At 55.8% G+C, this 24,332-nt stretch overlaps 1 protein-coding gene across 2 annotated transcripts in view; it reads right to left on the bottom strand.

Annotated features, from left to right (window-relative positions):
• The window catches only part of PDE10A (phosphodiesterase 10A), a 335,996-nt gene that overhangs the window by 161,918 nt on the left and 149,746 nt on the right, over positions 1-24,332 (bottom strand). The window contains exon 1 of one of the 2 annotated variants that reach the window (XM_037126093.2): positions 13,990-14,884. The exons of the other annotated variant lie outside the window; for it this stretch is intronic. Within the exon in view, the coding sequence (XP_036981988.2) occupies positions 13,990-14,884 (895 nt within the window). Of the gene's footprint in view, positions 1-13,989; positions 14,885-24,332 lie in introns of those variants that run through there. 2 annotated transcript variants of the gene reach the window in all.

Below are 24,332 nucleotides of genomic sequence, written 5' to 3'. Positions count from 1 at the left end.
GGCATCCGGTTTACCTGGAAGTCCTCAGAAATCAAGCAGAGCTGAAACTGGAGCCCCAATTTTACAGTAAAATCCACATTTCCAGGGCCCCGCCCAGCTTCCTGGAAGTGCTTCACTCAGTACACACTTCCCGAGAGTTTCCTGCTGGACTCTGTCAGTCCTCTGAGACGCCCACGCGGCCAGCCCCACGCCCCCATGTCAAGGAAGGACAGGCAATCTCCCGGCCTCCTGACACGCTTGCCATCCAGGTGCGCCACGCAAGGGGCAGAGCGCAGGGGCGGACAGTTGCCATGACCACGCAACTCAATGCCCGCCTGCGATGTCTCCTCGCATTTAGGAGGCACTGCCTGCTGAACAGCAGAAGCCACTCAGTGAATGAGAAGTATATACATGTCTACCGTACAGGAGTAAAGAGTTCCAAGAGCTCATCAGATCAAGGTGCAGTTCCCCGAATTATCTGTGGAGTTTTAAACTAAAATGATCCACCATAATGCTAGTTTTGCTTCACATAAATGCAAACTAGACTTAGAATGGATTTTAAAGGGATTTAAAGTGTAGCCCCTACAGAGAATCGATCATGGGCCCAGGGTCCCCTTTCTCCAAGTTAACGTGAGTTAAATTACAAAAAAATAACAAGGACTGTTCGTACCTAGGACTGAGGCTACCTCTGTAGATAACCAAGACTCCAGACCAACAATCTACAAATTCTAAAGTAGATAAAAAAAACAGTTACAAAGGAAAAAAATTACACCCGCACACCAAATCCAAGCAATAATGGCGCACCCATGGGAGATGTGCCCTGGCCCGGTCTGCTTCCTCAGCGGCCCCATTGCCCCGGCAGCAGGGGTGCCCAGTGGGAAGACGCCCGTCAGGCTGGGTGGGGGGACGTGGACCACTCAGAGACACAGGGGCTCAAGCCCAAAGCTGCTGGGTGCGGAGGCTTCCCACAGGAGGGAAGGACCCTCAAGGCCGTTGAAAAAACTGGCCCCCCCAAGTGGAAGAGCCTGGACGAACCACGTCCTCAGTCCTTTCTCTCCCCGGACGGCCTTCCCTTCTATGTTCGACTCGTTTTCCTCCGATGTCTTGCCAGGAAAGTGGGGCTGCTCCGAAGCACCTGCGTCTTCTGGTGTCAGTGCTTCCAGAGGCCGCACCTCCTGTCTCTACAAACATACACACTCCTTTCCCAGCCGTGGACACAGGAGGCAGCCCCTCCATCACCGCCACTGCCACCAACTCCCTCCTGCCACGTGGATGCCCCCACAGGGCCTGCAGGCTGCCCTCCCCAAGGGACGGGCGCTTGGGCCCCTGGGCGTCCAAGGACCAGGTGACGCAAACGCGCTTCACGTCCTCCATTTGAGGCTCCGCCGTCCACCCCTGACACATAGCGACTTCTTCCATCTTCACCTCAGTGTGACCGAGGGCGAAGCCACACTGGTGTAGGCCACCTCACCGACACCAACTCACCCTGCACCTCCATGCGATGCAGACACAACGAGCGCAGACACGAGCCCCCTCTCAACACCGCCAACCCCCTGCGTCTCACTGGGAAGCTGCCAGCCCCAAAGTGCTACAAACGCTGCCTGGTACCCAGGGCCAACGTGTGTCAACAAAGACTGGAAAAGGGACAAGAGTACCTGGTGTGTAGCTCTGCACACACACACACACACACACGCACACACACTTTCTCCGAGGCTGATCTCTACCTGACAATGACATCTGTACAAAGTTGAGGTCATCCCCAAACCCAAGCCCTGGGTATCTCACACCATTAGCAATAGGAGGCGCTCCCCCTGCACCAGACTGTATCCCAGACACAAAACATCATCATAATGTTCACTCTCAAAAACCTGGCCAGGATACACTTAAAATTGTATCAACACACAAAGAAAAGAACACAAGCATCACTCAGGGGCGGAAAATGCCAGATTTCCTATTGATGACCTTGATTGACAGAACAGATGCACAGCCCAGAGGCGGCCGACTCTACAGAGGTGGACGGCTCCTACGAGACGTGGACCTCGGCAGGAGCACGGACACTCACAACAGCCTTCAACGCGAGACGTTCCCAGGGGCCTGAGAGGCCGCGGAACACGCCATCTGCGGTGCTCAGCGGAGACCCCGATCTGTTCCTGGACCCCGTCACCCTGAACCACCCCAAAACAGGAGCAATGATCATCCGGCCCCCCTGAGACCCAGGCTACTACAAGAAAACAGCGCCTTCGAGAAAGAGGCCTATGTATGTGCAAGCTGACAGTGTCTGTGCCCCCGAGCCCGGGACGGGTGCCACGCACTGACCGCGTGAAGGCCCCAGAAGCACCATGAAGGGGTCCAAGGCGTCCATCTGGGAGACTGGAAGGCTGACGTTTAAGGTGAGGAAAGGGTTTTCACAAGATCCAGTAACTAGGGAGGAAGTGGCAGCTAAAATAAAACCAATGGGTGGACGAGGAGGAAACAATAATAAGTGATAAGACAAAGAAAAATGTCGACATTATAAACACACCACAGGAAAATAAGCAGGCTTGATAGCCACACTGAGAGAAAAGCAAAGAAACCCACGTAGCTGCTAAGAGAAACACTGTGTATTGACATTGAACCCAAAATAAAATCAGGGATTAGATCAAACAGGAGGATCAGAAGAATTCGGTTCTACCACAAAGGCACAGCCGGGGGTTCAGGGGGTGTGGGGGAGGTGACGGGTCCTCGCTCATGGGGACAGTCTCCAAGGGCCTGGCGTCGTTCATCCTGTCTGCCCAGCACGGCTCCAGCCCCGCAGACTTCCGTGGAGGGCTGAATGAGCTGCCTCAGTTCACAGAGACCCTGCTCCAAAGAAAACTCCAGTCGCCGTGAAGGCAGAGTAAATGCCAGGGGGTGGTAGCCCCTGTTTAGAGGTCTTAAAGGGCAAGAGCACCTGAGGCTACACACGTTTCCATGCACTTGAGAAGTGCTGGGAGTTACAGCCCACGCTTTCACGGGGAAGACACTCCGTTTCTTGCCAAAATGTAGTGATTTCTAGCAGATGAAGCGGGCTGGGCAGCCCTCCAACAGTTTAAACAATAGTTCGTATCTTCAATGGGAAGCCGTAGACTCTGTCCGAGTCAGAAATCACATTACAAGTGCTTTCTGTTTCCATTTTTAAACCCGGGTGACGTGGGAAGGCGTTGATAAGATCGACACGAGGGGCACTGGTGCGTGTGTGTGTGTGTTTTTAACACTCGTGGTTTGACATTCGGGATCTTGTGTAGGAGCAGTAGGTGGGAGGCTAGAGGAAGACAGAAACCATGTGAAAAAACTTCAGGGGCTGAAAAATAAACTATGATCTCAATAGGGAGACAATAAAAAAACACAAGATTACATCAGCCACACTGCAGAGCGACTGACGATTGCTCAATGGCATCTCATAAATTCTGACTTTTTTTGAGTAGGTTTATTGATTGGAGAGAGAGAATGAGGGAGGGAGAGTTGGGGGGGGACATCAATGTGAGAACGGACGGCCGCCTCCCATGCGCACACTGACTGGAGAGCCAACCCACAACCTTCTCGTGTTCGGGGCTGACGCACCCACCAACCGCGTCACCTGGCCAGAGCCAATTCTTATTTGTAAATGTAACTTTTGAATAGGTAAGGAGCTACATTATTCAACAATCCCCAAATATAAAAAGGTGCACAGCCCTGGCTGGTGTGGCTCAGTGGATTGAGTGGGCCTGTGAAGCAAAGGGTCACTGGTTTGATTCCCAGTCAGGGCACATGCCTGGGTGGCAGGCCCCGTCCCCAGTGGGGGACACATGAGAGGCAACCACACATTGATGTTTCTCTCCCACTCTTTTTCCTTCCCTTCTCTCTAAAAATAAACAAATAAAATACTGTTTTAGAAAGGTGCATATTGAAGTGTCTCTAACTCTTGCCCCCCCGCCCACTCTCCGAGGCCCGGCCCCAAGGGGCACCCCAGGCAGCCAGGTCAGGGTGCCCATAACTGCCCCAATTTCTGCCCACTCTCTCTTGGCAACCAAAACAAACACAAGCACAGGCCTTCCTGACACAGAAGTGTGTGCATGGTGCGTATTGCCTCCCACTCTGCTTTTCTCACCCAGGAATGTGTCGGGATGTCTTCAAGGCTCGTTTCTCAGCTGCCTGTGGCATTTAGCCAGGTCCCTGCGGACCGCCCTGTGCGTGGTCTCCAGAGCCCTCTCTCAACCAGTGCCGCTGTGCCCCAATACCTGGTCCGTCACATCGCCTCTGCGTGAGCCTGTGTAATGATGACGTCCCAGAAGTAGAATTGTCAGATCAGAGGGGACATGCATTTCTGACACCGCCACACAGCGTTCTTCCAGGACCGGCCCCTCGGTGCTCTCCAGGATGGCACCCCGGTACCGGCTTCCTCACAGAACCGCCAATGCCGTGTATATATGGTGTATTCACTTCCCCAACTGGGGGGTGAAAAAGGTGCCTCGGGGCTATTTTTGAATTGCATTGATCTCATCGTGAACGAGGCTATGTCTCTTCTCTTTTCTCACAGTTCTAAAAACTGTCCATAGCCTCGGACTGTGTTCTGCTGGGTTGCTCCTTTTCATTGCCATTGCCAGGAGCTGTCGCTACACGTCAGCACAATAGGCGCCACGCAGGGATCTGAGTTCTGGCCGTGTTCTTTTTCTGGGGCAGACGTTCAAGAACTCCCTGCAGTGAGGGGCTGCCCGGGCCTTGGAGGGCCCCAGAAGGCGGGGGTCCCTGCACTGGAGCCTCACAGGACAGAGTCACAGCCTGGCTTACTTGGGGCCATAAGAAGGATTTTTAATGTAGATTAACACCAATCCTTTCTTTGATTACTTCTGGACTCTGAGTTACATTCAAAGGTTCTCCCCACACCAAAGCTAAAAAGAAATTCCTCCTATTTTTTCCCTCTGGGTTTTTTAATATACAGTTGGGCATTAAACAGCATGAGTCTGAACAGCGTGGGTCCACTTACAGGCAGATTTTTAAAAATGAACACACAGTTGGCCCACCTTCCCCCATTGCCGAGTTTGCATCTGCAGGTTCAACCAACTATGGATCCAGAACCGCCTGTGGATCTGGGTGCCGAAGACCAACGGCTCTGCGTCACTTCAGACAAGGGTCTCAAGCGTCCCGGACCAGGGTACTCACGGGGGTCCCGGAACCAGTCCCCCGTGGAGGCCAAGGGAGGCACGTAGTTAAGTTTTGGAGGAGTCAAAAGTTACACATGGATTTTTGACTGCAAGGTGTCAGTGCCCCTACCCCCATGTTGATTAAGGTCAAAAGTATATCATTTGAACATGGGACGCATTTGGAATCTATCCTGGATTCGTAGTTAAAGTCGGATCTAATTTTATTTTTACTAGATGTCCCCAAGTGTATATTCAATACTCTATCTTTACTCCTATATGAGATGACACTTTAAAAATATACCTCATTCCTTATGCATCTGGGTCTATTTTAAGATTCTCCTATTCTGTTACATTGGTTTCTCTATTCATACACCAGTGCCACGCTGTTTTAATCGTTGAGGTTTTATAACTAGGTCTTTAATCTGCCTCAAAATAATTAGAGGGCGTAGTTCACCATGAGACACAACCAGCATTATTCTAAAGAGCCATGATGCCTGATGAGATGAGAATGTTTTCAAAAGCAGATTCTGATTTCGGGGCAAAAAAGAAAGTTTGAAGCTGTGGGTACCCTGATAGACTATGACGTGCAATCTCCAAACCTGGGAAGCCGTAGTAATCAAACCTTCTGGGTCGGCATCTTAAATGTCTGTGTTACAGAAACATAACCACCACATGTACAGGAAGGACCCCTTGAATCCACGCACGCCCCTCCCCACCCTGCCTCATCCATGCCTGGGTGAGCCTGCCGTTCTGGAGGCAACTTCTGGCGTGTGCTCCGGCACAGTGACCAGCTCTTCCTGCAAAATTGCTCTTACACGGTACTTGCCAACTTTAAAAAATCCAAATATGCTTGTATTGGTATAAATAATTCACCACATGCAAACACGTGGCACGGTTTCTGCACTTCGTACGCATTACTTTCTCTCTGCTACTGCAGGAAATGTTTCTGCCTGAGTAAAAAGCATGTTATTGATGCCTCAGGAAATAAACCTGAGACACCCAAAACACCCTGAATGCCTCCCTCCTTCCTTCCCAGCAGCACCCGGCGCTCACTCGCTGCCCTGGGGCCTCGGCTCTCCACCACACTGTATCCTCCGAAACTCAGAAGCCCGGGCCCCACAGGGGGCGGCTAAGCAGTGGATTTGGGTGACATAGAACATGGTAATGATGACGAAGAAAATGAAGGTTCACGTTATGCTTGCAAAATTCAACCACCCCATTATTTACTTCATGACGTCCTTCCTTGGAGGAGAATTCATTTTTTTTAAGGGTCATTGTGATCATCTTCTCCCAGTTAAACCCCTTCAGTTCCTTACACACTAGACACTTTGTGGTTGGCAATGTGCTGGGCACTGAGGTTCAGGAAATGAACAAAGGGACACCCGCTAGTGGGAGACACAGGCAATGCTGGGCGTCAGGGCGGCACGGAGGAGGGGACCCTGAGCTGGTGGAGGAGGCGGGGGCTCAGAGCTCCCCGCCAGCAGAGACATCGGACCGGGGCCACGGCCCTCCAACTACAGGCAGTGAGGCAGCGCGGGGCGCAGAGGGGACAGGCAGTGAGAAGCTGAGTGTCTGCATGGAGACCCTCCCAGGAGGGGCTGGAGGAACCAGGGCTTTTGTCCTGCGGGCAGCAGATGCACGGGACGGCATCGTCCCCCACCCACACGCTCCTCAGACAACGGTCACTGTCAACGGGGACAGGGCGCGCCTTGCACCTTGTCTGGAGTCCTCACCACGCGGTGGCTCCCTGAGGGTGAGGAACAGGTCTGCCCGCACAAACTTCTTCCCGACGATGACGCCGGCAGCGGGCACAGAGCGGACACTCCGTGAGCGGGCGGCAGGTCACGTCACCTGGAACACTGCACTCTGCCCCCTCCCCATCCCGCCCACGCACAAGCGTCCACTGCGGAAGGCCCGGGTCTTCTGGTCCTCCACGCCAGCTTCGTCTTGCACTCCTCTTCGGCAGGAGGCGGGAAGCCCTGGCCTCCGTCGGCCCCTTCATCCTACCCGCCGTTCTCTGAACTTACTAGGTAGGTGCCCACCTCCAGGACTCCGCTGGGCCGTTCTTCCGCGGGGGACCCCGCTCCCAGCTCCTCACAGCAAACACGCTTCCTCCCTCAACACACCGCTCGTCCAGCCGCGGCCAGGGCTGCAGGGTTCATTCCTCCTGGTTCCGTGCAGCTCTGATGCCGAGAGCCCTGGGCTCACGCAGCGCCCACTGTCCTGGGCCGTCCTCGCTACACACCGGTAATGGTAAGTCTTCCAAAGCGGCACCCGAAGCACGGCACTTGCCTTCCGGGAAGTTCTCGATCACCCCATCGCACCTCTGTCCACGGTCCACCCTTTCCGACACCTGTCACCGCTCCTGGCTTCCTCGGCCTGTCTCCGCCCTGCTCCCCTCACTCTCAGGCGACCGTGGCACTGTCCGTCAGATAGGACCTCGGGAACACACTGTCAGTGTCTGACCACTCCTCCTCTACCCACCCAAAAACGTTCTCCCCACAGCCCTCTGAGGAAACCGCTCCGTCCCCTGGGCAAAGCCTCGCAGGTCCCGTCCGCCTGCCCCAGCCATGGTTTCTTCCACCCTCTTCTCCAAACTACTCCTCAACCGACAGACCCCCAGGTCGGCCCCACCGGGGGCTGGAGCTCGGGGCCAGCTTGTCTCCTCCTTCCCTTCACCGAGGATGACATGGCCACACGCAGCCTCCACGGACACCCGCCCCACTAAAGGCAGGCAGGCACCTCTGCCACTGCCCTCGGGGTCCCAGGACAGCGGTCACTCACTCTCGATGTCCACCTGGCAGCTCGGTTGAGCTCCGGGGGCCCTGGCTTCTCCCATCCTCGGGCTCTTCCTCTGGGCTCCGCCACGCAGTGGTCGTGTGAGCTCCGCCCCGCTCCTCGGCTCAGGTGCCTCCTCCTCGGGGGCCACAGGGCTCTCCTCTCCTGTCACACCTGTCCTCTGCCCTCCCCTCACTCCCACTGTTCTGTTCAGGTTCCGGCTCAGGACGGTGGCCCGTGACCCCCTGCAGTCACCGACCCAGAGCTGTCAACAGCCACACCCTCCCGGCCCCACGGCTGCTGGGGAACCGACTCTATGGGCCGGCCTCCCTGAAGCCCTGAGACCACGTGGCATGGTGACTGACTCTCAGTGCAGGGACACGGTGACTTCAAATGCTGTGACATTTGAAGGCGTTACTCTCCGGTCTTGACCCATCGCCCTCTGACTTCCTGACTTTCTTCACCGAACGGCCTTCTCCACAGTCCACTGAGTCACACAGTGGGCACCTCAGAGTGGGCGTTCCACGTACAGGCCGGTGCATTGCCCGGCTCCGACCAGTTCCACCCCTTCCCCCGCCCCCGCCCAGCCCCCACACGGCCGGTCCCTTCCTGCCAAACGCCGAAGCCAAGTTCTCGATTCCCCATCCGCCCTGTGCTCCATGAACCCGGCCCGCCCGCGTGCCGATACGCCCCTCCTCCACACACCTCCCGAAGACACGTTTCATCTCCACGGTGTCACCCTGGCCCAAGGCTCCATCATCTCCTGTCTGGACAGCGACAGTGACCTTCCTGTCCTGTTTCCCAGATCCATGCAGCAAACCTCAGCTGGACAAGCTCCTGAGATCACTGGTCACCTGCCGCCCACCTGCTGAAAACCTTCCAGCAGCTTCCCCTGGCATGTGCAGCGGAACACATCTGTCCCCTGACCTGGCCCATGGGCGTCATCACACACTGCATCCAGGCAGCTGGAGAGGGGCGGTCCCCAGGCCCCTCCCCGCCAACGCCCCCTGGCTGGGAGAACCCTGCAGGCCTGACTCAGGGCGGCCCCTCTGGGAAAGCTCTGCGGAGGGGCCCCTACCAGAGCCCGCAGGGTCCTCTGTCTGCCTCTGCAGGCCAGCGTAATGCCCGCCAGCTCTGCCCGCGTCTCCCGCCACTGCAGGCTCCCGAGAGAACTGTCTCACGGGTCGGACCCTGGCTGCCCAGCGAGGAAGCCAAGAAGGCTTTCAGTGAGCCGCCTCTGAATTCTAAGTTCCTTGAAGTTAAGCACCAAGTGTTGTTTTCGTTCCTTTGCATCTTCGGGTTTGCAACACAAATATCTGAGCACCTCCCGTGTGTGTGTGTGTGTGTGTGTGTGTGTGTGTGTGTGTGCGCGCGCGCGCGCGCGCACGCCACCAGGCTCAGGGACCAGCCCAGCCCAGCCCAGCCCAGCCCACAGGCCCTCCCAGCCCCTCCCGGCCCCTCTCCACAGGGGGGCAGGCAGGCAGGAAGCGAGAAGGCCCCCAGGCATGGGTGGGCCAAAAAATTCCAGAAAGTGGTCAGCGCCACAACCCAAGAGAACAGTGTCTTCTGCTTCCTGCGTAAGCAGAGCTCAGTAGGAGCCTTGCATCCCTGGGGGCCCCTTCAGCTCCAGATCAGCGGGGGCAGTTTCCCTGACATTTTGGAAGGAAATGAAAGTGTTCTCAATTACAAGGAAGAGGCTTCCCCTTCTAAGGGAGAAATAGTCCTCCATGAAAATTACTTTTTCTTCCCTTGTCACACTCCACGAGCTGTTTTGAAACAAGCAAAAAGGAACGAGGCGTGAGTCTGGGAGAAGCTGGCCGCGCCCCGTTTAACCCGCGACCTGGCGAAGGCGACCTGCGAACCCGCTCGCTCGTCCAGCACAGCGCATCTTTTCCTGGAGACCAGGACTTTTCCCACCGAGTCTCTTAGCGACTTTCAACCACGCCACGCGGTGCCGTGAAGCCCAGTGCCTGGCTGCGCATTACATCCCGGGACCTGCTTATCCCACGGCACTGCCCGCCTTTCTTTTTAAGGGGCAGAAAAACTTTTATGCGTAAAGTGCCTGAGATGAATGCGTCAGGCTGGGACGACAGAGGACACCGGCTGTATTGCTTCTACTGCTTCTCATTCAAACTTCTGTGGCTTTTTCTTTGTTGTGCAGAGGGTGCTGCTGTTGTTGTTGCTGCTGTTGTTTAAAACGGAAACGTCATGAAATTTAAATTAAGGAACCTAAACAGTTCCACCCGGTTCAAAAAGCTGGTCCTCGGCTTGGATGTCGGTCCTCTCTGATGACTCTAGTCCCTGGCCTCCCCACGGACGCTGGAGCCGGCTGGGGCCTGGCCTGCTTGGCTGGTCACCTAGGCAGGTCCCCGAGTCTCTACCTCAGGTCCTCTGAGGGGAGAGTGACCATCATCCCCATGGCTCTGCAACAGTTCACACTGAGCAGGTCCTCAGGGGTCACCTGCCAGTCAACTGTCCATGGATCCCCACCCACAGCCACGGTCGCGGTTCAGGCTCCCACCCCCGGCACCTCAGCCCCACCAGGCCGAACAAGTTGGCGAGCCTCTGTGTCACACACATTTGCTCTCAGGCGGGACTGTACCCGTCTCAGTGTGTCTGAGCGCTGGCCCCACGGTATCTTAGTTCCCGGGAGGCACACGGGGCATGTTGCAGACCCACAGTTCCTGGAGATGCACGTTTTCTGTTCTGGACGTTTGCGAAACAGACGGTGAAGGGCGGTCTGCAGGGGCCCTGCCACCTGCATCTGCAGGGCTGCCCAGGGGGCTCACCCTGCTGCCCTCTCCGTCCCTCCCTGCCCCACTTTGCTCCACTGCTCTGCCTCGTTCCCAGTGGCGGCCGGTACTCCATGCACATCATGGAGATAGGGCAGGGGCCCTCGTGAGAGCAGAGGAATGCTCAAAATCTTTAAGGTAGTGTTTTCAAGTCAACACCAAAGGGCCTTTCCTCGTGGTGCCTCCCCTGCCGTCCCCAGCACCAGGTGGGGACAAGGTACACTGATTTTCCAGAAGACTGGCACAGCCCCTGCTGGCCTTTCACAGCACGACTTCCTGGCTTCCTTTGTACACAGACACACAGACACACACAGACACACAGACACAGACCTGCAGAGTGGACCTCCCCACCTGGCCCTCGGGGGCTGGTGCTCTCCATGGGCAGAGGTCTTCCCTTCCGACCAGCACCTTTCTGAGGTGCGCAGAGGTCCGCAGCGGAAGGCAGGTGGTGGGACCAGAGGAGGCGGGGCCAGCCTCACAGGGTCGGAGGCTGACCACTGGATTCCAGGGGGCTCGTTCCTGCTGGTGGGTCAGCCGCTCTGGGACGGGGACCGGCAGGGCAGTGCCTGGGAGGTGGCAGGAGCTTGCGGTGCACCTGCTCCCCAGGTGACCGCGTGGACCAGGTGCAGGGCCAGAGGGACAGGCGTGCAGCTCGGGCGTCACGGCGCCAACACATGAGGGGCTTTCTGATGACGATTAAGACAGGACAGGCAGCCCTTTCAACCGCGACCGACCTCAGCAGCCTGAACACGGTACATGGCGAAGTGCTCACCAGAACACAAGACCACACGGAAAGGAAGATGGGGAGTGAACATGCAATGCCTAAGACACACTTATATGCACGTGGGCATTTTTACCTTCTCATGAACCCAGACTTTTTTTTTCAAAGAGGCTCGTTTTTACTGCCAAATACCCAAAGGTCTCCCAAGTACTGGGCGCTTCAGCAGTCCAGACAAAGGCGGCTGGCCACACGGCTGCAGGCAGGACAAAGATGCCACCGTGCACGGGAGGGCGTCCCGGCAGAAACTGGCTGCTGTCCTTCAAGTATCCGTGCAGCCACCGCCAACCTTCCTCCAGGTGCTCAAATAACAGACCTTCCCTAAAGGCCTTTACACTTACTACCTCGGCAATGTCCCCGGCAGGATTTCTGTCGTCCACCTTCCTAGTCCAACACCAAGTACCCTCCTCTTGCTGACTTGGTTAGGGGAAAGAAAAAAACAAATCAAAGCACCACACCTCCTGAATGTACGACCGCTGGGTTTCCTTTTCCCGGTGGGAACTCTGCAGAAGGGGCCCCTTCGGGTGACCCGTCTGCCCCAGGTCCTCGGTCCTTCCCGAGGCAAAGCCTGCGGGGGAGTCCCTGGGGACGAATTCATCCCACTGACCTGCTCCCCTTCACTCTGCCTGACAACACACCTCCCGACGTGCCAGCCACAAACACCCAAACAAGCAGCAACAAGGCACAAAGAGAAGCTGCCTGGTCTCGGGAAAGCCCGCTTCGTCCCAATGACCCCCTCCTCGCTGCCACCCCTGCCCCAAAACGTCACCCCATCTTGACGATGTCACTGGCAAGATGTGGCAGCTTTCATCCCCCCCCCCCCACTACCTGGAGACTGTAAAAAGTACGAATTTATTTTTTTTAAAGAAGGAAGGAACAAGCGGAGAAGGAAGGCCCAGCCTGGCCTGCCCCATGCCTGTCAGATCTGGCCAGAGCCCCTGCTCTCCCCACTTCCATCCACAGCCACGTGGGCTCTGTCTAGTTAGGTGCAGGTGTCCACGCCTGACCATATCCCTCCTCAACTGCAGCCTCTGAAACGCCCACCCCTGCAGGTGGGCAGATGGGGACTGTGCCCCTCAGAATAGAGGGGGACTACAGCATGGGGGGGTCAGCTGCCAGACCTAGGCCCATACCGGCAGCCGCCAGGACCGGGTCAGGGAGCCAGCAGCAGCAGAGACTGCCGGGATGCACCCACGCAGGAGTGTGAGCTAGGCCGCCTGGCCACGAGGTGCACTGGAGCCCACCGCAGGAAGGATCGTGTGGGGGTGCGGGCAGCCAGCCGGTCAGCCCGCGCTCACACTTTCCCAGGGCTACACCCCGAAGCCACCCAAGCCACCCGGACTAGTTCCAGTCGAAAGGAGGGGCTGGACCCTGGCTGCGAGGAGGCCTGGACTGGGAGCAGGAAGACGAAACTGCAACCCAACCCTGAAAGAGTCTGCCGGGAGCAGGCGCCGCGGAAACGCGGTTCCCCTGCTCGGCGCAGACAAAGGCTCGGTGCGCACGCGGTGGACGGTGGCGCCCGCGCCCGTGCTTAGGGCTGCGAGGAGCCGCGCCCGACCAGCTGGCGCCCGAGTAGCCGGTGCCCCGCAGCCCCGGCGGTCCGGCAGCTCCGGTCCTCACCTTGCTCGCCCTCCATCGACAAAGGCAGCCCCCTCCCGTGAGCACCAGCCGCCTCCTCTCCGGACATCTCCCGCTCCCTGCGTTCTAGAGAACCTTTGCCTCGATTGCTCTGCTCTGCCTGGCCCCGCTCCCGCCCCCATGACACGCCTTCTGCCGCCCCTGCTGTAACGCTCCCTGCCTCCTGCCAGGGGCTGGGGGGCGGCCTGGCCGTGGTCGGATGAGGGGCGCGACCCGGGGCTCAGAACTGGTGGCCCCTCTCTCCTCCGCCCTGACGCCCATTGTCCTTGCCTTTGCCAGTCTGAGCACCAGCTGTCCCCCAGGATCTACAAAGTGGAGCCTGGGTTGGGTGGGGTGCGCCCTCTTTGCAGAGGCCCGCCGTTTCCACCCGGCTAGTCCTACCTCTGGAACAGGGTCATGGGGTGGGGACCGGGGGACAGCGACCGGAACACAGACACTGAAACCCGGGGGACCACGAGTGCCTTCGTCTTTGGGAGAGAGGGATTCGGGACCCTGGCGGGCCCTCTCCCAGCCAGGGGTCTCAGCAGGCAGGACCCCCCCCCCCCCAGTGGAAAGAAGCGCATTTGCTCCTGCAGCCAAGTGATCCCAGGCTAAAGTGCAAGGAGCCTGGGATGCGTGCTCAGAGTTGGGAGTATGGAGACGTGCCGGGGAAGTGCAGACGGAAACAGCACAGGGCAGCCCGCGGCTGCTGGCAGGACCGGTTCTGAACGCCCGGAGTCCTCCGGGCCACCCCTCACCCGCACTCGCGCTGAGCCTGGGAAACCCCGGTGTCCGCTGCCGCTGTGCCCCAGCCTGCGCCCCTCGAGAGAAGCCCGCTGGGCGCCACGCGCCTGGACTTCCACGCCCTGCCCGCCCCGACCGTAGGGAATGCAGAGCAGGCACTCACTGGGGCTCAGGAAACACTCCGTCAGCCTTCGGAAGCAGCTCGTGTTATTAGAAGGTCCATCTTCCATGTCGGAGCCGAGCAGCAGCCGGGCCGCAGCGGCTGGGGCAAAGCCGGCGTCTCGGGGCCGCGGCGAAGTCCGGCCGCCTCCTGAGCTGGAGCCGAGACCGGGGCCGGAGCCGTGCACGCCGGCGCCTGGAGAGCCGGAGAAGCCCGTGTGGCGGGCAACCGGGCACAGAGGGAGCCGGGGAGGCGGCGGCGGCCGGGGCCCGGCGCGGGCTGGAAGCAGCCAACCCAGGAGCGCAGGGGAGAGAAAGAGCCGCCGCCGCCCGCCGGCGCTGCGACCGCCGCCGTGCGGACTTGTGCTGGGGGGGACGCTCAAGGGAGCCGCCTCTTGTCCTCCGCCGCCGCCACCAGCATCGCCACCACCACCTCGAGCCGCCGCTGCGCCCTGCCTTCCTGGGAGTCGCACAGGGAGGTGGAAGGCAAATGAGGAGGGGACCAGAGAAGGAGGGGGCAGCGGGGGCGGCGACCAGAAGTAAAAGGAAGATGGAGAGGGGGAGGGGACAGAGGAGGACAAGGCAAGCGTGAAGAGAGCGCGGGCCGGGACCCAGCCGCAGCCGCTGCCGCTGCTGCCTCGCGCAGTCTGGGCGCCCGGGCCCCCTGCGGGGCTGGCGCGGCCTGCGCAGGAGGGGGGCGGGCGTGAGGGCGCGGCGCGCTCGGCCGGGCCACAGCCAGGCCGCTCGGGGGCTGGGCCCGGGCCCGCCACGCTCCCCCCGCCAGCTGTGCTACGCCGGGGCTCCGGGCGGAGTTTGCCGTGGCCGGAGCAGGGCTGGCCCCCGGCTGTGGGCAGGGGGGCTTGGGGGCGGGGAGCGAGCGGCTCTTCTGGGCTGGCCATGGCCTTCCTCCTCCGCCCGACCTCGGCGGGCTCCGCCCCCACAGGACCTGCCCTCCTCTGCTGGTCAGCCGAGCGTCCGCCCCAGCTTCTCTGCCGTCTTCCGCGCCCCTCGCCAGCCCAATCTTCACATCGTGTGCCGCTTTGGGTGCGGGGGACCCGGGGCCACAGCGAGTCCTGGGGGGCGGCGTCTGCCTGCTGGCTGGCGCACACAATCGGCGTGCTCCCGGTCGGGGAGCGGGGCTGCACAGTCGCTGCCTGCAAGCGTGGCGTGGTTTGTGCGCGCTCCGGCGGCTGAGCCGCGGCCACTGCTCCAAAGCAGCGGAGAAAAGCGCCGCAATGCCGCTGCCCGTGGAGGCGGTGGCGACGGCAGAAGACGCCCACTGGCGGAGCGAGCTCTCTCCACGCCGCCTCGGTCTGTGCCCACGTAGCGCGCCCCACCTCGACTCAGCCTGGCGGCGCAGGCCCCCACGCTCAAAGCACCTCAGCGGACAGTGTGCACCTGGGCCGGGGCAGGGGGGCAGGGGGACGCCTGTGGCTGTGCCGGGTGTCGTCGCAGCTGTGCCTGCTGTTCCGGATTTTGAACCCGCAGGACAGCACCTGCTCCAGCTGTGCTCCGCTGGGCAAGAGACGCCTGCCTGTCCCTCGTCCGAGCCGGGGAGCGCTCCTGGTGGTGGGCCAGCAGCTCCCACCGAGCTGTGCCCTGAACCACCCCCCACCCAGGAGAGTTCGAACTCGGAGGTTTGTTTGGTCTGAGTGTAAAGCCACGTACAGCACTTTCAATACACTGAGGTTTAGAAAGCCAGTCCATCCGGCCCTCCTTTCCGACACCCACCTCTGCGGAGCTTCGGGTGCGCGACCCAGTTTGCCTGGGGGAGGTGCGAGGATGGAAAGGGCAGACTAGGGCTCCAAAGAGAAAAACTGAGACCATGGCCCCAAAGCCCCGTCCACCCGACCAGTCACCTGTGAATTTCTCAGGCGACCCCGCCCCCTCTGTTCCCGGCCTTGAATCCAGACAGTTGATACTGGAGGGAAAAGTGCCGCCCAAAGGGCGCTAAAAACAAGGAGCTGCCACCAGTTTGGAAGCTGGAGCGCCAGAGCGCACAGAGATGCAGGTGTCCGCGTGCCAGTCCGCACGCTTGGGCTGGGACCACCGCCGCCCGCGGGGTTGGAGTGAGGGCGGCGGGCCTGCTGTCTTGCGGTGGGACCAGCTGCCAGGACTCCCACAACTAGGTCACCTTCCCAGGAGTGGAGCACGCGCGCCAAAGCCCAGCTTTGGCGAAGGGCAAGTCTGTCCCCAAAGCCCTAGGTGCGCACGAGGGTGCCGCCGAGGCGCTGAGGAAGGGCTGGGGGGTGGGGGTGGGGGGGCCAGAGTGCACCAGGCTCGGGACTGGTCCTCGCCCTGCACATTTTCTTCTCTCCGACCAGTTTTCGGTTGTTTTCATTGTGAAGTTTGCTCCGGAGACTTCTTTAGTCTATGTTTTTCCTCGCTCCCATCCAAATGCCCCACAGTGGGAAAGGACATGTTTGTGTTCACATCCAGCTGGGCAGGGCTCCCCGGAACCCAGAGAGGCTCTCCTGCCGCAACCAGGACCCAGGCTTTCCACGAGGGATAGGTGTCCGAGCGAGGGGCGTCCGGGGCATCTGCCCAGGCCCTCCAGATGAGAACCCCTAAACTTGGGGAAGGATTAAACAACCCCAGGGCTCTTACCTTACCTGGGGGCCGGGGCAGTTTTGCGTTGTATTTGGGGTAAGGGGGGGGCGACGTAGCAAAGGAGAAGACTGAGCTACGTAGTCCGGTCTGCTGCAGCCTCCTGGTTGTCGCTCTGGGCAGCCACGCCCAACACTGGTAACTTCCCTGGAAGCCGCGGGTGTGTGCGGCGCCCGGTGCGGCTCCCAACCCGCGCAGAGCGTCTCGACGGCTGCCCATGGGGTAGGAGAGGGCGCGTTTCTCTTCCGAGTGTACACTCCTCATTCCTTTACCACAAAATGTTTCTGTTTGTCCTTTATATTTCCTAAGCTGCCTTTTTGGAGTCGTTAAAGTGACTTTACAGCTACAAACAAATGTACATTTAACTTGAAATTAAACCTCCGTACCTGCGCGGGGAGGAAAACATCAAATATTTGTTCCCTGAGTTTGTTAAATCAGGATGCAAACAACAGTTTTCACTAAGCCTTTTCTGGGATCAAACTTCCGTTTTTCGTTCTTCTTTTCTCCAAGTACTTGGTGGAAGGCACACATTTCCTGGACAAGTTAAACAGAAAAAGCGTGACAACGGAAAAGGAACGTGTTGAGGAGGCGTTTACTGATTAGTGGTCACATTTGTTAAGCATGCCCCCCAATTAATTCCGGAGTCCACTTGGGTTACTCTCAGCGCAAGGGCACTCGGCGGCTTTTCCTTCGGAAACGTTTCCTACGGAAACGTTCAGCCACAGATTTACATACAAACCCCCAGGGGCAGCCGCCTGGCACTCGCTCCTGCCCCTTGCGCGGGGGTGGCCACGCCTGCGTAGCCTTTCTTGTGGATTCTTTTCCTTCAAGCCTTTCATGAATAAACGCATTGTCCCGTAACTAGGTGAACTCTGCGCTCCGACTGTCCCTACGCAGCGTGCAGTTTAGTCACAGGTCTCGGGTCATCAGATTGCAGTACGATTTAAGCAGAGCTGTCCCTCCAGGGGCTCTGGACTCACACCATTGGGGCTCCTCTTTGTGACATAAACGACCTTCCTCGTTCGTTCTCGGTTGAGAAAATGCCAGCCCACCCTGCGAACAATAAAAGCTCGAAGAATATTGAGAGGTCAGTTAACACCAGCAAAAGTGCCAAGATTACAGTGATTATTACTGGTAGTTCAAAAGAGTTATTAGTAAATAAAGAGTATTTATTAAAGAATAAATATTTTAAAAGAATATAAAGCATTTCCCTCTGCCCTTTACCAAGGAAGATGAGGAAGAAGGAATTTATATGGATAATGATATCTTCCAGTTGGTCCATCTGTGCACCTATAAGTGTATTTAAATTCTCCAAACGTTCTTCCATATATTGTTTTTAATCAAGCTAATTGTATATTTGTTTTAGTATTTTACCCATAATAATCAATTTGTGGAGGAAACATCTACATGATCATTATCTAATTGAAATGATATGTTCCTAAAAACAAGAGTCAAGGTAGATCCCAACAAATTTTAAAATGATGATTTTCCTCGTCAAACGATGAAATTTCCTTATAAATTAACCCTGCAGCCTTTTAATAGCCTCAGAGGGAGGCTTACAACAAATGCAGGTGGTGTTCTATGCACTCTTTAGTCCATAAGCAGGTTTGTATCTTAAATGACTTCACAACCTTTGATATTAGTGCTCCAAACTATGAATTTGACATTGCTGGTGGATTCTTGCAAAATTGGTTTTCTCTTTTAAAACACTTATAAACTTAATAAAATATAAAACAAAGATTGATCAAGTGTGAAACTCATCTACTTATACAGATAAAATCTACACAAAAGCCACTCTTTCTTTACATGGATTTTAAATTTTCTGATTTGTTCATAATATAGTTGAGCAAAATAACTCATAAGCAAATGGCTCTTGCCCCCCAGCACAAAGAAAACAGGTGGGGTTGCATGTGAGTTATTTTTTTTAATTAACTGCTAGTAGATTAGCAGCATATATGTTATTCAGGTGTGAAATGTTGCATTGCACAAAATTCCTGCATTCTAATTAGAAAGGTCATTCGTTCATCATCTGGCCTGTTATCAAAGGAGTTCTGGGGCCAGGCCTCCGCTCTCTCCCTCCCACATCCACTGCGTCCCTCGCTGTGAATTCCGTGCGTGTCTTTCCAAGTCCAAATCCATCATAGCTTTGTTGCCAGTACCCCTGGGACTGATGCATTTTATCTGCACATGAGAACAAGTTGCATCAAACCTCTTCCTAAGAACTTTTCTGCACATCTAAATGGCACTGCCAATTCCATTTTGAACAGCTTGGTATCAGGGCACATGCTTCTCTTACCACCCATAACCTTTCACAAAGGCCAGCACACAGTAGGCACTTTGGGACTGCTCTCCACCTGCATGCCAACTGTTACAAATTTCTATTCGTGTGGATGGTGACAAATCTTAGGTAAACTGAGGGATACATTCTTGTAGTATAGTTGTAGTCAAGCTGGAAAGGAGGAGGCTATTATAGATTTAGTAAGAAAAATATTACAAAGACAATCCATGGAATAAGACACCTTTGAAAATAGACCAAACATGGTTAAAATTTTTTTAAAAAGCCCCTTCAGCTACCCATAATATTCTTAGATCTTCAGTTTCACTTACATTATTTTTATGACTTTGAACAACTTGACTACAAAGCAAACTACCATTTTATTATTGCTTTATGCTCTAAAACAACTAAAAACCAGTATAGATTATATTATTCTTCATTTAAAAACATCAAAACAGTGTTTAATTTTCGATGCAAATATTCATAGTTGGCAGACAATTGCAACATTAATATTCCAAATGACCCTCCTCAGTGCCCGCACCTCCTGGAAAGGAGGTCGAGATGTTTCTTGATGAGCAGTAAGAGCCACATGTAACGTTCCACCAACCAAACCCACATTTAACTCCCCACTGAGAAGGAGCCCTGTTTGGTGGCCGGGTCCAGCCCTGAGGACACTGGCATTAGAGCCCTGCCCAGGTTACATAATGGACACTAAATTCTCGTGGTAACCATGGGAGCCCTACCATAGTGCTGCCTCATGGTGACACCAAACTGCATTTGAAGAGGTTGCCATTAAAAAACATTCAATCACTCTGGAAGCCCACTGAGATCTGTACAATGCTGAAGCCGTTTTGCTTTCTCAAAAACATGCAAATCAAAATGAAACTATGACTTCTGGGAAACAGTCAACACTTTCACCACAGTTTTACAGGTCAGCCGTGCCCATTTTGTTTAAGGCTGTGCTTTGGGGGCCAAATGAAAGCTGTTTGAAAAATGATATCCATATGCATTATATATAATAGGCTGAAAAGAGAGATTGAGAGAGCCAAAGTCACTGAAAGCATTGGAGTAGAATGTGAACACAGGCGCATTGGGGACAAGAACCTGAGGTTTGGGAATGGCTCCAATTACTCAAAGTGGCATGTCCTGATCCCTGGGGACACTTTAGGTACATGTGACCCGGAGCCCCACCCCAGGTTGCCAAAACCTCGCGACGCCCATCCCACCCAGACCAGGGCCTTCCTGGCCCCACAAAGTATCATGTGGTGTTTGAACCGCATATCATTCTGGTCTTTGGGATAAGCCTTCATCTGTGGCTTGGAAATCGTCTTCTTGCAAACAGTGCTTTATTTTAAAAGCCCTACTTTTATAATGAGCCTTGACATTTATACAAGGGGTCAGAGGCAGTTATGGAAAAAAGAAAAACTGTTGTCTCTTACAGCTTTGCCTCAAAATCAAGGATCCACATGGCTCGTTTAATCTGGAGAATATATTCTTTTCTGATCATCTCAGGGAAAAATAAAAAAACAAAAACAAAAGCAGGGCCTGGCCTGGGGCACCAGCAGGGCCAGTTGTTCGGGTCTGGACCAGGAATGGACAGGCTTTCAGGGTGTGGGACAGAGGGTGGGTCATTCACAGGGGGAATTGTTTTGACGTCAGGCCTTGACTCATAAACACAGGCTTCTCCCTGTGCTTCTCTGCTTCTCCTCTGAAAGTGTCGAGAGGACAAAAGGGAGCTCCGGGCAGGCAGCCCCGCCCCAGGTGGCTGACATCCATTAGGCGCTCAGACACACGGTGTCTGCAGGGGACCGTTCTTGAGGATGTGAATTTTACGTGATAGGGAAGTGAGCCCCTTGGACGCGAGCCCCCCTCACCGAGGCACACGCCGTCTGGGTCTGTAACAGCTGTGCTACCTGCAAGCGAGAACTTGGTGTATTAACTCTTTTGAAATGGACCCTTACAAGAAAAAGTGACTCAGGGAAGCCAAAGGGTCAGCAGCCCCGTATGTTGGGATATCACTGGACAGAGTCAGAGAACTCTGCCAGCACCTAGGAGGCAGTTGCAGGAAGGAGAAAAGGAAACAACGTATCTTCCATAATCGCTGGACAGGGGCATTTTGTTTGGCTGCTTCGCTGAGGTTTAATGGGTTTCTGTGCAGCACCCGGGACCTCGTAATCACCAACGAAGTACCGTCAACACAGCGTCTTTCCTCCCACTCTGTGCTCCTGACGTGCAAGCAGGCATCTGATGCGGTGTCATTGTTTCAAACACGGTGGCCATGAGTCAGCGTGAGTGTGTGGGGGTGCTAGCCCAGCACGGTGACGCCCCCTGAATTCCAGTCTGCCCTCAGCTCTGACTCCAGGCGGAGGTCAGAATCCTGTGATCACCCTCTTGTGAGAGAGTTTACCTTCCCCCTTGTCTCACCCCAGCATTCCATCCTGGCAGGCATTTCCCCTGGAACTTTCCAGAAAACCCCGCCCTGGAGTTTGGGTTATCCTGCCCTGTGCCTGCAGGCGTTTGAATTTATCCTGTGCCCTCCCTACTCAGAGGACACGCCATCACTGCTATCAGTCACAGAAACAGAGAATCGACCCCACTTGAAAAGAAAAAGGAGTGAAGCCGACCGCATTCCCCTGATTGGGAACCCCACGATAAACCTTCACTTTGCCTTTCAGCCCTGAGACGTTACATTAGCCTGCTGTGCACCGAGAGCCTCAGGTGGAAGGAATCAGCCGTGCAGACGTGGGTGATGCCGACCTTACAGAACACGCCAAAGCAAAGTGGCGTAAAAACTTGGTTGGTTTACCACGTCGTATCGGTCATTTCCTAAAGGACCCAGCGGGCCCAAGCCCAAGTCTGTACCCTTGCGGCAGAACAGGGCAGGAGGGGACCGTCGCTCTGCCGGGCCACTTGGCAGAGGACCAGGAAAATAACCCTGCCACACAGGGACGGCCAGGTGACTCCTGGGAGACCAGAGAGAGAAAGCCTCAGGTGGGCAAGCGGTGGGGAGATGCTGTCCACCCCCTCCTGCAGAGGGTCTGGGGGTGGGCCTCCGGCCGAGATTTTACCCGAGGACCTGCGCTTCATGGTGTATGGACTGATATTCTCCTCATAGACTCCTCACGCGTCACCAAAAAGTGCCCTTGTGTGAAACACAGAAAACGCAGGGTGGCCCGCAGGCAACGCCATCACAGGTGCCTGTCCGCAGTGTAAAGGCCGGGCCACGGGCTCGTGGAGGAACACCACAGGCACCCTCAGCTCGGAACGCCAGGCAGGCGGGCTCTGGAAGATTCCCCCACTGGATTTAAAAAATGGAATCGAACGATTAGAACCGAATTGAAAACGCCTGTGCCTTTCACGTAACAACCTTATGTAACTGGCATGTGAGTTACGATATAACCACCTGAATTTAAATGTGACTGTTTCCCATGACTGCCTTTTCCTCATACGTAGGCCCACGGTTGTCCAATGCACCTGTCAGAACAGGTGCCACTGGCGAGGGACGGTTTTCACAGTGTGTCAGTGTTAAATGACCCTTTGGGGGCAAGAAGTTCACTGGTTTTTGAAGAATAAACTTTTTTTTAACTTAACCCCTTAACCCTGTTCAACCCCTTCCCTCTGACAGTTATGCATCTGTTCTCTGTATATCTAGGAGTCTGTAATGGGGGCTGGGTGAAATAGGGGAAGGGGTGGAGCAGAAATAAAACAATTAAACAGAAGAAAAACCTCATAGACACAGACAAGAGCGTGGTGATGGCCAAAGAGAAAAGAGAGGGGCCCGGGGTGGGAGCAGGTATAGGGGGTGGTCAGTGCTAAGGAAAGGGGACTTGCCTTTGGGGGGTGAACACACAGCACAATATGCAGATACACCCGACACCTGTGTGATTTTATTACTCGATGGAACCCCAACAAATTCAATAAAATAGAGTATATTTATATGGTGTGTACGCAGTATATGTTATATATATGTGTGTGTGTCACAGGAGAGAGGGAGCCACCCTTGCTATAAATTCCCCAAGTCTATCACCTTTGGGGCCATCGCCCACTGACAGGCGAGGGGAAAGCCCCCTCCTGTTGGGTACTGGTGACATCTTCCTCGCCCTCTTCCCGTGGGAGTGGCAGGCTCGGGAATTTTACTTTTTAGGGACACGGTGGCCGCAGTGACCCAGAGTGATCACAGAGTAACTGAGCCTGACCCCTGAAGAGCATGGGGAGCCCCAGTCCCTTGGCCCAGGTCACCTGCAGAGCTGAGCACAGGCCCGGGGGGACAGCCCCTTGTGAGCCCAGTCAGTGCAGGGGGAGACCAGTTGCCTGCCCGGCCGCCTGCCCACTGACTCTCTGCGAGTGTGCTAGCCCCGCCCCGCTCAGAGACTCAGCTCAGCGCCGTGACTGCTCGTGACAGTGTCCCCGACCCCCCAGGCAGCTTTCACTGGTAGAACTTAGATCCATTTTACAGATTTTGCATATTCGGATTATAAACCTTGGAATCAGCAGCTGTGGAGGCAAATTGGGGCTTTGGATCTCCCCTTGAGAGAGATCCCGTGCCTTATTCTCTAAGGCAGGTGTTCATTAACACGCGGCACTCCCAGAATTGTGTTTGTGCAGGACAGGCCATTTTGAAGAGCACGGTTCGGTGCCCTCCCCACGAAAAGCGAGCGTGCAAGCAGACAGGCCTCTGTCGCGCGGGTCAGCGCGTGTGCCCTGAAGACCTACCCACCCGTGTCCGGTCCGGCTTCATTTCTTCGCCAACCATGCAGCGCAGGCCCAGGCTGGTCTCCGGGTCTGATTTAAAGAAATCCAACATAAGTCGGTTTGCAGAAGAGAGATAACACAAGCAGACCCACAAAAACATCCCTCTGAATACTGCATTTAGATCCTGATTTTAATTATAAAAATGAAGATTTCCACAACATGGCTCGGAAAGTTTCTGTTACAGAACAGACCCGGCGAGGGACGGGGAACGATATGCTACCACCGACTGAACCCACCTTGTACTCCGGGGGTCCCCCACCCCGTACTAGGTTCCCCTTGCCCACCCCCAGGGGAGGGCCTCTCTCAATGCCAAACATTGGTGAAAAGGAAAGGGATTATTTAAGGAGTTATACAAACTTAAGAGTAGTGACTTAATGTCTTCATTGAGACCCCAAAGTCCTTTAGAACATCCACAAACTCCCTTCCCCCTCTGCCCAGTCCGGGGTATTGCACCTCAGGAAAAGAAATAGAAGTCCGTGGTTGCAGAGTCCCCAAAAAGACGCCCCATGACTGCCGCACCTGGGTTTAAGTCCCTGCGCCAAGCTCCCTCTGCTGCACCATTTCTTCTCCGCCCACAACTGGCCACAGCTGCCAGCATTCCCGTGTTCATCCAGCTTTACTGGGCTGCCATAGTAAGTCCAGGCAGGTGTGGCCTGTGGTGCAGAGCCAATCATCTCCAAGCTCTCACGCAGGCTCTGTAACCAGGGGACGTT

The sequence above is a fragment of the Artibeus jamaicensis genome, unplaced genomic scaffold (genome assembly GCF_021234435.1).
Source record: "Artibeus jamaicensis isolate MK-2021 breed Jamaican fruit bat unplaced genomic scaffold, CSHL_Jam_final contig_497, whole genome shotgun sequence".
NCBI classification, from domain to species: Eukaryota; Metazoa; Chordata; class Mammalia; order Chiroptera; family Phyllostomidae; genus Artibeus; species Artibeus jamaicensis.
The sequence above is the reverse complement of the archived record's forward strand: the minus strand, read 5'-3'. Positions and strand labels throughout refer to the sequence as shown.